Source organism: Pelophylax lessonae (genome assembly GCF_965119305.1).
Source record: "Pelophylax lessonae genome assembly, chromosome: 1".
NCBI lineage: Eukaryota > Metazoa > Chordata > Amphibia > Anura > Ranidae > Pelophylax > Pelophylax lessonae.
In genome coordinates, this window is record NC_138768.1 from 318,651,197 (window position 1) to 318,668,496 (window position 17,300).

The window sequence follows — 17,300 nt, forward strand, 5'->3', positions numbered from 1 at the left end:
TGCATCAAATAAAGAAGAACAGTTATTTTTGAGATGCGGGTGTATCTTTTTTTATCTGTTCCCTACTGCAGTAGTTATTATTAATTTGGAACCACTAATCAATATGAGGATAGGAGTTGCCTATCTATAAAATGTCCAGAACAGTTCATATCACAGTTGAAAAGAATACTATAACTTTTTATCATGACTGCTCTGTAATGCTTATCTTTCTAGTACATTCAAAAGTTGGATGAAGAAATTTTTTTTTTCCTTTCCTGCAGTTTTAATAAATCAGCCACAATGATGGGACAAGTCTGTCTTGTAAACCGGTGGTATCATGTCAACTTTCTTTACAGTTGTGTATAATGAAATAAGTGATGACTGCAGTAGAACTGTTGGAGTTGGATCAATTTCAGAGTACATATGACTCTCCTCTAGGTCTTCTCTGTTCTCTGGTATGAAAGGGGCATCTGACAGTGTTTGAGCATCCTGGAGTTCATTGGTATTAACTTTATGCTCAGAAACCTAAAATAGAAAAAACAGAGGAATTATATTTTGTTTCTTTGGTTGACATGTCCACTTAACAGGTTCAGTGGATGTACATAGGGAAGGCTTAATTTGCAAATTGCAATCATTTCAGTTTTGACTTTCTGTTGTTTAAAAAAGCAGTCTGATCCGGTTGTGAGATATGTCTTCAGTACATCCCTCTTCCTCCATTAGATGTAAGACTTGCAAATGCGTGCTGAAGTCTCAACCACAGAACAAGGAAAAGGCTGGTGAGTCATGTGTACATAGACCAGACCAAGACATTACACTACTGGACTACTACACTAGGAGTACATAAGGAAACCACATTGTGTGTAATGTGTGTAACAATACTGCTGAAAGAATGTATTGTCTAGAAAACTACAAAAATCATGCAAACTAACTTTCTGAAATGTGAAAGAGGGACACCTTTTAGTTCAAAGTATTTATGGTAGTTAAAACAAATTCTTTCCACATGCCGTGTTAAGCATACCTACTCAGTGTACAAAATGATGAGCAGGAACACCTTTTAACACAATGTATGTAGGCAAAGGACTGATCTCTGTCACTGCCCAGGGTACACAGTGCTCCAAGATCTAATACACATAAAACGATTGTCTAAATTACAAACATACATTTTTTATTTCTATTTTTCCTTTATAACGACTTTTCAAAATAATAAATGCAGTAATATAGAGGTTGAATAAAATATTTAGTGCAGCATACCACTTTTGGTAGTAAAATAACACTTTTTGTCCAGAGATATACACTTCAGACTAAAAAGAGGGACAACTGTGGCTGCACAAGGGACAGAGGGATTTGGTCTCAAAGTGGGGCAGTTCTTCCAATTAGGAACACTTGGGAGCTATGGTAAAGATTTAAACGATAAACAGACTGAAGTTTTCTTCAGTGCTAGTTATTCTTTATTCTAAACACTTTTGATGGCTAATTATTACTTTTTTTCAGAGAGGTCTTTAAACCAAAAAAAAAAAAAAAACACTGAGAAGCAAAGAGGGAATTGATCACAAAAGATGGACAGTTATTTTAACGTTTTTTATGAACCAGTTCAATATGCTTAAGCCCCAGATTACCACTGGTGGTGGTTTTTAGTGTAGAACTCCCAGCACATAAATTGATGTTCTTCCTGTCAGTGGCTCTATCATAAGAGGGTCACTTTTAAGCCAAGAGGGCACCTGTAAAAGAAGCGTTTATATGCTTACCTTTCCAGTGGCTTGTATTAAAAAAAGCTGCTACTCCTTTGCTCTCCAGATACTGCAACTAATCCACACTTCCAGATGTGTATGTAGCACCCTTCTATGTAGGTGCTAGAGAGTGAGTATAGTTTTGGCTCTGTCTGCCTATCAGAGGAGCAGAAGGCAAATTCTATATTGCTTTCTGCCTACCAGAGAGCAGGATCTGTGAGTTAGGTCTGCTCATGGTGCTCAGTGTGTGATTCACCTGGGCTAGGGGAGTGTTTCACACTGGTCCAAAAGGGACAATATTGGACAGTGGAGTAAACCTGACCAATGGGTACACAGGCTTTGATACAGCCTCAGTGATTGACACAGACTGGTTGTCTCGGTTCATTCCTCTGTAGCAGTGGCACCTGGTCACAGTCAGTAGGCCTAGGGACCAGGAAGGAAGATGCTGAACCCAGAGGTCCATGAGAGCTGACTGGAGGAGTTGAAACACTAGGGACCCTCGAAAAACAGTATAGTGACTACAGGGGATTATGTCTAGGGGCCTGACCTGAGGGGGGCCACCCCGGTGTAGGATAGTCGGAGGACGGGTGTCAGAAGGTGGAGTGAAAGGGGGTACTAGGAGTGTATCTTGAAGATAATTCGTCCTGACTAGAGTTGAGCGGACACCTGGATGTCCGTGTTCGGCGGGTTCGGCCGAACTTGAAAAAAAAGTCTGGGTCCGTGTCCCGGACTTTTTCCGAACTTTACCCAGACACCGAACCCCATTGAAGTCAATGGGGACCCGAACTTTCAGGCACTAAAATGGCTCTAAAACACCAATGGAAAGGGTTAGAGTGCTGCAAATGGCAGCAAAACGTAGTTAAGAGCATGCGGAGTGCTCTGTAAACAAATGTGGATAGGGAAATAACTTAAAACAACAAAAAAAAACAGAAAAATAAAACAATGTTCTTCATCTGTGAAGGACGAGGCCCATATGGAGTAGGATGGAGGTTGAGGTGGTGGTGGATGTGGCGGTGTCATAGGCGTGCGCACAGGGTGTGCCGGGTGTGCCTGGGCACACCCTAATCACCTAGGGCACATTAGCATTATCGCTCTGTTTGCCAGTGAGGAGAAGGGAAAGATCTCACTCGGACCTGCTCTGCCATAAGAGAAGTGCCACACACTTCTATTTCATAGTTACATAGTTACATAGTTACATAGTAGGTGAGGTTGAATAAAGACAATAGTCCATCCAGTTCAACCTGTGTAGGTGTGTGTGACTGTAATCATCTAACATAGCCCTTTATCTCCTGATCCTTGAGATGTAAGTCTAAGAGTCTTTTGAAAGTCACCATACTACCCGCAGAAACCACCTCTTGTGGTAGACAATTCCACAATCTTGTAGCCCTAACAGTAAAGAACCCCCCACGTTGCCTGAGGTTAAAACGCTTCTCCTCTAATCGCATTGTATGTCCTCGAGTCCTCATGCAATTCCTTCGAATGAACAGCTTTTTTTCTAAGCTGAGATCCCCATTAAGATGTTTATAAATTGCTATCATGTCCCCTCTCAGACGTCTCTTCTCCAGGGAAAATAAATCGAGCGATTGCAGCCGCTCTTCATAGGTAAGGTCCTCCAATCCCCTAATTAGTTTAGTTGCCCTTCTCTGGACTCTCTCCAGCTCCAACACATCCCTCCTGAGGACTGGCGACCAGAACTGGACAGAATACTCCAGATGCGGTCGGACCAGAGTTTTATAAAGTGGAAGGATTATAGTCTTATCTCTGGAATACATCCCTTTCTTTATGCATGCTAATATTCTGTTGGCTTTGGAAGCTGCCGCTTGGCATTGCATGCTGTTGCCTAATCTATCATCAACCAAAACTCCCAGATCTTTCTCCATTTTTGAGTCCCCCAAGGGTTCCCCTCCTAACATGTATTGTGTTTTTATGTTTTTGGTCCCCAAGTGCAAAACCTTACACTTCTCCACATTAAACCTCATTTGCCATGTCGTTGCCCACTCCGTAATTTTGTCCAGGTCATTCTGTAGGATATCTGCTTCATGCTGTGCAGTTATTGCCCTGGCCAATTTTGTGTCATCTGCAAAAATTGATAACGAACTACTGATCCCGTCCTCAATGCTGTTTATGAATAAATTGAACAAGGTTGGTCCCAGGACTGAGCCCTGGGGCACCCCGCTTACTACCTCAGCCCAGTCTGAGTATGCGCTGTTTATTACCACCCTTTGGACACGGCCTTTTAGCCAGTTCCGTATCCAAGAGCAAACCCTGCTGTCGATACCTGCAGACCTTATTTTATAAATTAAGCGCTTGTGGGAAACTGTATCAAACGCCTTAGCGAAATCCAAGTACACCACATCCACTGGTCTGCCCCTATCTATTTTCACTTTTTTTTTCACAAAAATTTCACTTTGCCAGCAGGGACAGTAATGTATCGGGGCCATGTACATGTAGGCAAACACATGCATGTGTATTTAAACTTTGGGGTGCACACCCTAATGCAATAGACTGCGCACACCTATGGGCAGTGTAGGTGGAAGCAGCGGTGGAGGAGGACGAGGTAGCCAACACTGCTTTTTTTCAGTCATTTTAAATGAGGGTACACCCCAAAAGAGTGAGAAAGAGCAAAAATAGAACAATGGCTGGGTAAGGTCGGTATCCATCTCTATTCTGCACAAGGTACGGAAAAGTCCCGTGGGATCCATGCCTGGTTCATTTTAATGAACGTGAGCTTGTCCAAATTGTCTCTGGACAGGCGGCTGCGCTTGTCTGTGATAACGCCCCCAGCCGTGCTAAATACACGTTCAGATAATACACTGGCTGCAGGGCACGCCAGCACCTCCAAGGCGTAAAGGGCAAGCTCAGGCCATGTGCCCAATTTGGAGACCCAGAAGTTGAAGGGGGCAGACCCGTCATTCACTACATGTAGGCGTGTGCACACATACTGCTCCACCATGTTGGTGAAATGCTGCCTCCTGCTAAGACGTTCCATATGAGCTGCTGGTGTTGCTGTTTGTTGTGGCGTGCTGACAAAGCTTTTCCACATTTCGGCCATGCTAACCCTGCCTTCTGAGGTGCTGGCGGTGCCCTGGTTGCGTTGGCGACCTCTTCCTCCTCCTCCTCCTCTGCCTTGGCCTTGTGCTTCCACTGTGGCCCCGCTGTCAGGTGGGAATGCCAGCAGCATCGCGTCTACCAGCGTGCGCTTGTACTCGCGCATCTTGCGATCGCGCTCCAGTGAGTGAATTAAGGACGGTACGTTGTCCTTGTAACGGGGATCCAGCAGCGTGGCCACCCAGTAATCAGCACAAGTTAGAATGTGGGCAACTAAGCGGTCGTTGTGGAGACACTGCAGCATGTAATCGCTCATGTGTGCCAGGCTGCCCAGAGGCAACGAAAGGCTGTCCTCTGTGGGAGGTGTATCGTCTGTGTCCTCTGTTTCCCCCCAGCCACACACCAGTGATGGCCATGAGCTGGCCTGGGTGCCACCCTGCTGTGAACATGGTTCCATCTCCTCCTCCATCTCCTCCTCCTCATCCTCCTCATCCTCCAGAACTGTGCCCCTGCTGGACAATTGTGTCCCTGGCGTTTGTGTGTGCAGGAACCCACCCTCGGAGCCCCTTGCGAATGACTGCCCTGAAAGCCTTGGAAATGTTACCTCTTCATCCTCCTCCTCCTCATCCTGTGCCACATCCTCTTCATCATCGCCCGAATTGTTTTTTGAAGGAGGCATAGAAGTGGGATAGTTAAGCTGACAACGGCGTCATCGGCACTGGCCATGTTGGTGGAGTACTCAAAACAGCGCAACAAGGCACACAGGTCTCGCATGGAGGTCCAGTTACTGGTGGTGAAGTGGTGCTGTTGCGCAGAGCGACTCACGCTGCAGCTGAAACTCCACTATGGCCTGCTGCTGCTCGCACAGTCTTTCCAGCATGTGCAAGGTGGAGTTCCACCTTGTGGGCACGTCACATATGAGGCGGTGAGCGGGAAGGCCGAAGTTATGCTGCAGCTCTGACAAGGGGAGCAGCAGCAGGGTGAGAACGCCGAAAGTACGCACAGACGGCCCGTACTTTCTGCAGCAGCTCTGACATATCGGGGTAATTTTTAAGGAACCTCTGCACCACCAAATTGAGCACATGCACCAGGCAAGGGATGTGCGTCAAACCGGCTAGGCCCAGAGCTGCTATGAGATTTCACCCATTATCGCACACCACCAGGCCGGGCTTGAGGCTCGCTGGCAGCATCCACTCATTTGTCTGCTGTTCCATGCTCCTCCACAACTCCTGCGCGGTGTGTGTTTTTTTTCCCCCAAACAGGCAAGTTTTAAAACTGCCTGCTGTCGTTTACCCCTGGCCGTGCTGAAGTTGGTGGTGAAGGTGTTACGCTGACCGGATGAGGAGGCGGTAGAGGATGAGGAAGCGGAGTAGAAGGAGTTAGGAACAGGAGGCAAACTGAAGCGCCCTGCAATCCTCGGTGGTGGAAGGACATGCGCCAAATTGCTATCCACCTCAGGCCCATCCGCCACTGCATTTACCCAGTGTGCCGTTAGGGAGATATAACGCCTCTGACCGTGCTTACTGGTCCACGTATCGGTAGTTAGGTGGACCTTGGCACAGATGTCGTTGCGCAGTGCACACCTGATTTTTTTCCCCACTTGGTTGTGCAGGGAAGGGATGGCTTGCCTGGAAAAGTAGTGGCGGCTGGGCACGACGTACTGTGGGACAGCCACCGACATAAGAGAAGAGGGGAGAAGCGCTCTAAGTGCAGACAATTTATTGCAGATAACAAGGCAGGTGATATACACTCACTAGACATGAAGACTGAAAAGCTGTATGTGTCAAAGCAATCCTGCAGCCATCCTCTGGAGGGTGTCCTCTGGTCACAGGAAGCCGTATGCAGTACTGTCACTGGCGGTGGGAGGGAAGAAAGCCGGCTGTCTCCCACAACATCAGCGGTGAGCGGTCAAGCGGCTCGGATCTGCGGTTCCGTGTTGCGAGTGATGGATGGAGGCACTCTCACCCACAGGGATGGTGGGATCTGTCCGATGTGTTAAGTGCATGCCGTAACACATCGGACAGATCCCACCATCCCTGTGGGTGAGAGTGGAAAGCTGAACGTCTTCCACGGGACATTGTGGAGATGGTTGGTGACCCAGGTGGTGGTGTTGCTGACAGATCGTCTGTTTGCGGGGTGGCAGGTTCTAGCTGGTGCCGCTAGAACGCCCCGTGGTTTCGGTGTGCGTTCCACCGCACCGGAAGTGACGTATCGCCAAGACGTAGACCGGAATTGCGCAATTCCGGTCTACGTCTTGGCGATACGTCACTTCCGGTGCGGTGGAACGCACGCCGAAACCACGGGGCGTTCTAGCGGCACCAGCTACCAGGAAGGACGAGACTTTTTTTACCATATACGCCTTAAATATAGCCACGAAATGTGAGTTTGTTTTTTATTATCTGCACAAATAAACATTCTTTTATCGGATTTACACTATGTGAGCATCCTTTTCTCCAGTACATGTATCGGGGCATTTACATCAGTGGAGATACATTTGGCTTGGAGGAGTTGTTGATAGTCGGTTCCTTACTAGGACACAAGCCCTGTCGATCTCTATAGCTATACAGCATAGGGGTCATCATTGTCTGGTAAGTGAACACCCAAAGGGGGAGGACCGGCACTTGCTAACGGCACCGCAAAATACTGCATGTTAGTGCACTTTCATCCTGGCACTCCAGCACTTTTGTGGGATACATTTTTGGGACTGTATATATCTTACCATTTACTGAGATCTTAAAGAACTTTTTTATCTGGACTGGCACTTTATTCACTATTGTATATGTTTACATGGTATCTATACTCCAGCTTTTTTTGCACATATTTGCACGGTGCACTTTATGAGTTTTTATTTTGAGTAGTACCTTATGTATTTTGTATATGATTCACTATTGTTTGCGCTGTGATATATAAAAAATTTTTTGCATTTGTGAATTTTGGGATACCACAATTTATGAACAGCTGCATTCTAGAAGTTTAATATTGACAAATAGCTTTTCCACTGATCTTTGCGCTGTTATTTGCACTGCACTTTGAGAAGGTTTATGCCTCGCTTCAGGCTCTGATTGCACAGGGTGCAAACCACTCATGTCCTGTCATCAGCACATTTTCTGAAGAACTTCCACGCTAGAGAACTACTTTGAGCTGGCTTTGGTGCACTGGTTCCCTTGCTGCGTTGGGCAGTAGCAGGCGTAGTGTCTAGGGCACGGCCGCTCCGCTTCTGCACCCTGCTCCCTCTTCTGCTGTGCTGGTGGCTCTGTGCGACCACCGCCTCTTCCTCCAAACTACTCAGGTCACCTGCATGACCTTCATTCCATGTGGGGTCGAGGACCTCATCGTCCTCCACATCATCTTCCACCCAGTCTTCACCCCTGCCCTCCTTGTCGGTCTCCACAATTCTGAATGCCGCAGCAGTTGGCACCTGCGTTTCGTCATCATCAGAGACGTGCTGCGATGGTCCTTCCATGTACTCATCTTGAGAAATAAGTGGTTGGGCATCGCTGCACTCAATCTCTTCCACTTCTGGGGCACGGCTAGGTGGATGGCCCTGGGAAACCCTGCTGACAGGGACCTCAAAAAGAAGAAGAGACTGCCGTATGACTTGGGGCTCAGACTGCTTGCCTGATTTGCAAGGGGGTGAGGTGAAAGACGGTTGGACATTGGCTGCAGGTGCCAACTCTGACCTTTCTGCAGTAGACTGGGTGGGAGACAATGTGAAGGAACTGGAGGCACTGTCAGCAACCCAATCTACTATCGCCTGTACTTCTTCTGGCCTCATCACTTCTAGAGGCACATTATGCCCTACCAAATACTGCTGCAGGTTCTGTCGCCTACTCACACTTGAGGAAGGTGTTTCACTTGTGCGTGTAGCTGGCACAGATCGACCACGTCCTCTCCTTGCAACAGGAGCTCTACCGGCAGCACCACGACCCAGGCCACGGCCCCTATTTGACGGTCTCCTCATATTTCTATAATTTGTGATCTTGCCCTAGAAAGGTGTTTATTGAATAGCGGAACAAAACAACAACAGTATTGCACGGGTGTATCTCACAGTCAAATATGCAAACTATGCCGCAATTTAATTTTTTTTACCCCAAAAGGGTGTATATTGAATAGCGGAATAGCGGAATAGATAAAAAACGGTGTATCTCACACGTACAAACACAGACTAGGCCCCGGTTAAAATTCTTTGTACCCTAAAGGGAGGATGAGGAAGAGGAGTAGGAGGAGTTCGGAACAGGAGGCAAACTGAAGCGCCCTGCAATAACCAGACTAGGCCCCGATTACTATTTTTTGTACCCCCAAAGGAAGGATGAGGAGTAGGAGGAGTTCGGAACAGGCAGGAGGCACACTGAAGCACCCTGCAATCCTCGGCGGTATGAGATGCGCCCCAAAAATGCGGGATAGTCTGTGTTGGTACGTGTGAGATACATACACCTTTTGATATCCCGCAATTTAATTGTTTTTACCCAAAGGTGTAGATTAAATAGCGGAATAGAAAATATGATATCAAAAGGTGTATGTATCTCACACGTAGAGACCCAGACTAGGCCCAAATTACTATTTTTTGTACCCCCAAAGGCAGGATGAGGAGTAGGAGGAGTTCGGAACAGGCAGGAGGCTCACAGAAGCACCCTCAAATCCTCGGCAGTATGAGATGCGCCTCAAAAATTGGAAAGGTGTATCTCACACGTACTGATACAGACTATCCCGCAATTTAATTGTTTTTACCCAAAGGTGTAGATTGAATAGCGGAATAGAAAATATGATATAAAATTGGTGATTTATCAATAGCACATGTGAACAGCAGTGTCTTATATCAGTCAGCTCTGCTGCAGGCTATGGAGAAAAAAAAAAAGAAAATGCCCCTTTTAAGTTTGTAATTTTTAACTAGATTAGTACAGACTATGCCACAATTTATTTTTTTTAACCCAAGGGTGTATATTGAATAGTGGAATAGAAAAAAGTGTATAACTTTTGAAATCACTCAATAATTGCACATGTGAACACAGCAGTGTATTATCACAGTCTGCACAGCAGCACTGAAGGAAAAACGCTGCACACAACTGACTGATAAAAAAGACTTTTTTCTCCCTCCTCCTCAGCGGGCAAAAAGATTGTGTTCACACCACCCCACACACAGCAAAATTGATGTGGACCACTGACCCCTGCCTATCTCCAGATTCTCCCTAAAAGGATCGATAAGATCAGTCACTGCCGGCACTGCAAACCCCCCCCCCCACACAGCAAAATCGATTGTAGAACACCTTCCCTGCCTATCTCCAGCCTCTCCCTTAAAGGATAGATAAGATCGGTCACTGCCGGCACTGCAAACCCCCCCCCCCCCACACAGCAAAAGCGATTGTAGAACACTGACCCTAAATATCTCCAGCCTCTCCCTAAAATGCCCTAATATCTCGCCCTGCCTGCAGCACTCCGACCTGTCCCTCAATTCTTTTCGGACACAATATGATTTTTGTCTGTCTGTCCCTAATCAGCAGCCAGCACGTATGATGTGTGCTCTCTCCCTAATCTACAGCAGAATGACGCAGCGGCGCTCCGTCTTGACCTTATAAAGACTTGGTCACATGCTTCAGATTGCCAATCACAGCTACTAATACATTTGTAGGCATGGCTGGGATGGCTTAAGGCACACCAGTTAAACGCTTGTTGATTGGCTGTTGAAAGCCCGCCATTAAAAGCGCGCCAATACATACAAACCCGGAAATAAAATGACCGAACACTGATTTTTACCCGAACATACAGTAAAGTTTTCGGGTCCGTGTTCGGGTAACAAAAATCCAATTATTCGGTACGAACACGAATAATACAGTCCGTGTTCGCTCAACACTAGTCCTGACAAGTAATCCTAAATTCATCTAAGTGGCAAAGTGAATCAGCAGCCTGGCTGCATCTTCAGACAAGAGTCCTCATCTATTGTGAATAGTTCAAGTTAGAATAGCCCACTCTCCCTTCTCCCATTCTTAATTTAAATAAAACCATAAAAACAACTACATCCCCTAGACTGTTGCTTGACAGAGCCAGAGAGTAAAATTGTGCATGCAACAGTTGCTAACGGTAACCCAGGTAGACCTGAAAGTGTAATATCCAGCAGTCCTCAAGGGGGAAGTGCTACATGTAATTTACTTGCTTCTAACCTTCACGGTAGAAATCCCCAGAACCTTAACACTAGCCCTCTTATTAACCTTCCTTGTACCCTTATCACTAATCCTCCCTATAATCCTAACACTATTCCTCTTACTAGCTCTCACAAAAAAGTTAATGTTGTCAGGGTATTTCTATATAAAATTATAAAAACTGATGAACTGTGAAATGAAACTAAGGCCTCTTTCACGCGCGCGTTTCGTATGTCCGTATATCACACCATCCGCTTGCGTGTCAATGGGATTGCGGATGTCAGCGGATGTTCATCCGCCGACATCCGATTTGCGTCCTTTCAGTTCTGTTCTGTTTTTTGGAACGGAACAGAACCCTATTTTTCTTCCGTTTTAAAAACGGAAAGGACACAAAATCAGATGTCAGTAGTGTCATCCGCTGGCATCCGCAATCTCATAGACATACATTATGTCCGTATATCATCCGCAAACGGATGGGATGATATGCGGACATACGGACTGGATGACACAAGTGTCATCCGTGTCTGTAAAAAAAAAAAAAAAAGTGCCGGAGCAGATCGAAATACGGTCCGCTCCGTGTAAAAGAGGCCTAACTGAATTAAACCTCTCCATGAAACATTTAAGACAGGGGACAGAAGTCTGGGCTGGACAGATAATTAACTAACCAAAATAGCCTAGTCCATATAAAACTAATAATGAATAAACAACAGCCCGGGAAGAAACCTTGAGAAACTGGTTCTTCACAAACAACTATAGTGACCGAGTCTAAATAGTCTAAATAACGCCAATAAAGTCTCAAACTTTTGTAACCATGCAGCAAAATAAGACAATGGTGAGCGACTTGCACCTCCATATCAGCAAATAGGGGTATTTAATTAAAGGGTAACTCCACTTTAATGGGGGAAAAAATAGCAAATAAAGAAAAAATAATATAGCGTATACAATTGCGACACAAGTTATATTGTAATTAAATGTTAATAAAAATGACCTTTCCTTTTCAATCTGCAGCTCTGTAATTTTCTGTAATGTGAAATATAATATGGCTACCTGAAGGTGTTCAGAAATCCCCCTGGAACCATAATTTTCTGCTTGTGATTAGCGCACTGATTTTCCCAGAAGTCTACATTAATATACAGTCAGACTTTTGGCATTCCTTACAACAAAAATGTAATATTTGGTAATATACTCCCAATAGGAAATAACATCTAAAGGGATGCAGGCCCAGCAACTTTCCTCATTAGTGCCCTGATTCTGCAGCAGTTGGTTGATAATTATGAAACCACTCCCATTATACCTAATGAGCACAGGGGCACAGAGGAACAAACAGGGATTTCTTTAGAATAACAAAAGGTAAGAATCTGCAACAAAGTTTGTTATGCCCCATACACACGTGCAGATTATCTGCAGTTTTTTGTCTGCAGACTTACCTTTTCTATGTAGTGCAAGGGCCTGCCGGATTGCATACAAATTGAAAGTGTTTAGGTTTGACCTCATATTATATGGTTTTGGTAAGTCTGCAGACAAAAGTCTGCAGATAATCTGCACGTGTGTATGGGGCATTAAAATCCCTGCAGTGCACATAGATCACCCAGAGGGGAATGTTTTTGAGACACCATAATACAAAGGACATGACATATTCCTATAAAGGGATTGAAATAGAACTTTTGCATAAATATTACCGGGAGAATGGAGGAAAGAGTGTTAGTCATGAATAAATCATATTTGCATCATGATGGATAACTACAAAAATCCCAATTTCCTATAACCAGCAAATTGCCTGATATTAACACAATGCACCAGATACGTTATAAAGGAAGGTAGCCACTGTATCACCTTTAATATTGCTCATATTAACTCTTTAAGGCAAATTAAAAGTTCCATATCCCAGATTTACAGGACAGTCTGAATCTAATTTCTATGACTGAGCTGACACCTAGTGGACAGATATGAAATGACCAATTACCGCCCACAGTTTTATCTAGTCAATCAGAAAACACTAAATATTGGAAGAGGTGCAGACCATACAGACAATAGTCTCAAATCGTATACAATTAGATGAGACTAACTTTCTTGATCACACTGAGAAGGGAACCCTGTACACTGACCACTGCAGATATCGCTGACCTTGTGCTGCCTGAGACGAACCACGATCTCATCCCATTATACCTTGAACATTTTCTTTGGAAGATGTGGTGAGATATGGGTAAAAGTATCACTACATAATTTTATTTCTTCAAATATCTTGCTGATAGACTGTTACTAGTATTTTATTATAAATATTATTTACATTGTGCAGGGTGAATTCATCTGCTAACAATTTCCCACATATTCATCTATCTTTTTTTTTCTGAAATTGTATGGTGTAGGGTGAAATTGGATGTAGATCTGCATTGTTGTCAGGAGTCTGTGGTTGTGAGCTCTTGTAGATCGCCAGCTCAGGATTCCCCAGGGCACGAAGTCTAAGCCCCAGGCCTGCTTCTTCACCAGAGCCCCTAATGATCGGAATGGACTTGCAGAAAGCTGAAGGCCCCATGCACACAGGGCATTTTTGAAGCTGCTGTTAGGAGCGTCAGACTTTTTTTTTGCAGCTTAAAAATGCCCCTCCATGTTATTCTATGACCTCATGCACACACAGGCTCTTAGGAGCTCCAAGTGGCATAGGCATTTTTAAGCTGCAAAAAAACCCAGGGCCTGCGCATTCTGAGGACCAGCGTCAGAGCTGTAAAAACGTTTCAGCGCTGCTAAAGGCTGATTAACATTGCTTAACGTTGCTTATACATCGTTAAGCCAAGTTATAATTTTTTTTAAATGTGAAAATCAATGGTTCCCTATGGGAGCCTATTGATTGGAATGGAAGTCGCATCACAGGTCGGATCAGGATGATCCGACTTGTGGTGCGACTTGCGCTCTAAGGATCTTGAGGGGGAACTCCACGCCAAAATGGGAAAAAAACGGCGTGGGAGTCCCCCCCCCCCCCCCAGGTTCCAAACCAGGCCCTTCAGGTCTGGTATGGATTTTGAGGGGAGCCCCACGCCAAAAAAATGGCATGGGGTCCCCCCCAAAATCCATACCAGACCCTTATCCCTTATTCAAGCATGCAGCCCGGCAGGCCAGGAAAGGGGAGCCACATGCTCTCCACGTGGGGGGGGGGGGTGGGTGCTTTGGTGCAGGGGGAGCTCTGCACCCCCACCCCACAGCACTTTGCCCCCGTGTTGATGAGGTCTTCTCCGCTTCTCCCCTCTGGTCTGCTACCCTCTGCTCCTCTCCCCTCCGCTCTTCTTCCTCCACTCTTCTCCCCTCTGGTCTTCTTCTTCCTCTGGTCCTCCTCCGACGATTTCTCTGGTGATTATGCTGTCTCCGGTCTATGCAGCTTGTTATATAGAGACCCCGCCCTCTTATGTCATCATAGTTGTGGAAGAAGAGCAGAGGGGAGAAGACCGGAGGAGAGAAGACCAGAGCAGAGAAGACCAGAGGGGAGAAGACCGGATGAAGATTTTTAATAAACTTCTCAAAACGTCTCCTGTCATTATATTACATACATTGCCTTTTATGGGGTGAATGGGTAGGGGTACAATGTACCCCATACCCATGCACATAGGGAGGGGGTCAGGGATCTGGGGGCCCCTTTGTTGAAAGGGGGCTTCCAGATTCCAATAAGCCCCCTGCCTGCAGACCCCCATAGCCACCGCCCAGGGTTGTCGGGAAGAAGCCCTTGTCCTCATCAACATGGGGGCAAGGTGCAGAGCTCCCCTTGCCCCAAAGCACTCACTTGTCCCCTCCCCTTTCCTGGCCTGCTGGGCTGCATGCTCGGATAAGGGTCTGGTATGTTATTTGGGGGGAACCCCACGCCATGTTTTGGCATGGGGCTCCCCTCAAAATCCATACCAGACCCCAAGGGCCTGGTTTGGAACCTGGGGGGAACCCCCACACTGTTTTTTTCCCATTTTGGCGTGGAGTTTCCCCTCAAGATTCTCAGAGTGCAAGTCGCACCACAAGTCGAATCATCCTGATACGACTTGTGATGTGACTTCCATTCAAATTAATGGGCTGAAAGCCGTATCAAAGACGGCACCTAGGCAACTATTGATTTTAAATAGAGGCAGAAAAAATGCTGCTAAAAGCCAACGTGGCCAAACGTGCAATAACGCCAATAGGAAAAGCTACAAAAAGCACGTTTTTACAGCTGCTTTTTCCTGGCATTAGAAGTGGCTCTGCAACTCGTTTTTTCTGAGTACCATTTTGAGTTACTGCAATTCAATTTCAGCAAAATAGACTAATTTGCTGCATCATTTTTTTACTTTGATTTTTGGGGTGTCTTTGAATTCAGCTCTCTGTAGGTTGATAATTTTCATTTCCATCAAACAATGTGGCATTCTTTTGTTCCTAACAGTTTACCCAGTCCATAGTATAAATATCCACATTGATATTTTTCCCTGTTGAGGTCTGATGTGTTTATAAAGTGTTCCTTTAATTTTTTTGAGCAGTGTATTTATTACTGATTTATAACTAGGAATTTTGTGGGTTTCTTAGTGAATATAATCAGTCAGCATACTATATCCTGCCCCCATAATGTTTAGCAATAAGAAGACAAGGGGGATGAGGGAGGGAGGGAGGGAGGGGAGTGTCATTTACCGCTTTGTATAAGCCCACATGTGCCACTCTATAGTCATGCAGGCTGCACAGATAAGAAAAAAGGAGAAAATGAAGAGCTTAGAATAAAACTGAAATTAAATTAATCTTACACTGACCAACTGTCTTTTATTTAGTACTATTCCACAATTATCTATTCCTCAAATGAGACTGATCCATACTCTCAGTGTCTCTATACTATGGCTAATAGCATCGCACTGGAAATCTCCAACGGTTCCTATTATACATTTGAAAGCAAGAATAAATACAGTAATCCTGGTTGAAAAGATTTCCCATACTCTGTATAACTCTATAAAATTCTTTGATAAGAATTTGAATCCTTGGTTTAGTCATTCAGGGTCAACCAGATATATTTCACTACATAAAACACATGCTTTAGTAACTGAACACTGTGTTATAGTACATAGAAGTTAATGTGTTTTTCGTAGTCTGGGTTTATGGACACTTTAATGATTTTTGTAAGTCTTACACAGTGATGGGATTCAAAAATTTTAGTAACCAGTTCCGACTTTCCCAGCAGAATGATCAGCGTGCCCCCTTTCAATGCACAGTGACCAGCGTGCCCCCTTTCAATGCACAGTGACCAGCGTGCCCCCCTTTCAATGCAGAGAGACCAGCGTGCCCCCCTTTCAATGCAGAGAGACCAGCGTGCCCCCTTTCAATGCAGAGAGACCAGCGTGCCCCCTTTTAATGCACAGTGACCAGTATGCCCCCTTTCAATGCACAGTGACCAGCGCTGCGTGCCCCCCTTTCAATGCACAGTGACCAGCGTGCCCCCCTTTCAATGCAGAGAGACCAGCGTGCCCCCTTTCAATGCACAGTGACCACAGCATTGCTCCCAATCATTGCAGAGTGCCAGCCACAGCATTGCTCCCAATTGCAGAGTGCCAGCCACAGCATTGCCCCCAATTGCAGAATGCCAGCCACAGCATTGCCCCCAATTGCAGCGTGCCAGCCACAGCATTGCTCCCAATTGCAGAGCGCCAGCCACAGCATTGCCCCCAATTGCAGAGTGCCAGCCACATCATTGCCCCCAATTGCAGAGTGCCAGCCACAGCATTGCCCCCAATTGCAGAGTGCCAGCCACAGCATTGCCCCCAATTGCAGAGTGCCAGCGATCCCCCCCGTGAGACCCATGCACTTACCTCACGGACGGTCTCGTAGTCGGCTCCCCGCGTCTCTGAGTCCTCAGTCCTCCCGCGGCGCCTTATCGTCCAATGGCACGGTGTTTGCCTTTCGGAGAAACAGGAAGCGGGAGGACCCGCTCCCTGATTGGCCAGGAGGAGGATCCGTGTGACAATAGCGAATACTCATTCGCTATTGTCACAGAATGGGCGGGTCGGGGCGCACTGCTCCGCCCCCCGGTCGCCACGTCTGCCCGAGCGCGGGACATTCAATTGTCCTGCGGGTCCTTAGACGTGCAGACGCAGAGGGATTCAGCCGGTTCTGCGAACTTGTAGAAAGTTAGCAACCGGTTCTATGTAACCGGTCCGAACCGGCTGAATCCCACCACTGGTCTTACACCAATCTTCCCTGTATCCCCAACAGTAATTCTCACATAATGACCATATAACCATAACTGTCATACTAACCCTTTGCTATCCACCCTATAATCCTAGAATTTATTTCCATGCTAACACTCCATGTAATCCTTACACTAACTCATGCACTAACCGTTCCTGTGTTCCTAATAGTAACTCTCACACAACCCTACATGTGACCCTAATTACTAACCCTTACATTAACTCCCCCTGTACCACTA

At 45.9% G+C, this 17,300-nt stretch overlaps 1 protein-coding gene across 1 annotated transcript in view; it reads right to left on the reverse strand.

Annotated features, from left to right (window-relative positions):
• Window positions 1-143: 143 nt before the first annotated feature.
• The window catches only part of LOC309544931 (uncharacterized protein), an 83,213-nt gene continuing 66,056 nt past the window's right edge, over window positions 144-17,300 (reverse strand). The window contains exon 9 of the mRNA XM_082243936.1: window positions 144-504. Coding sequence (XP_082100062.1) covers window positions 271-504 — 234 coding nt within the window. The 3' untranslated portion in view covers window positions 144-270. The remainder of the gene's footprint in view (window positions 505-17,300) is intronic.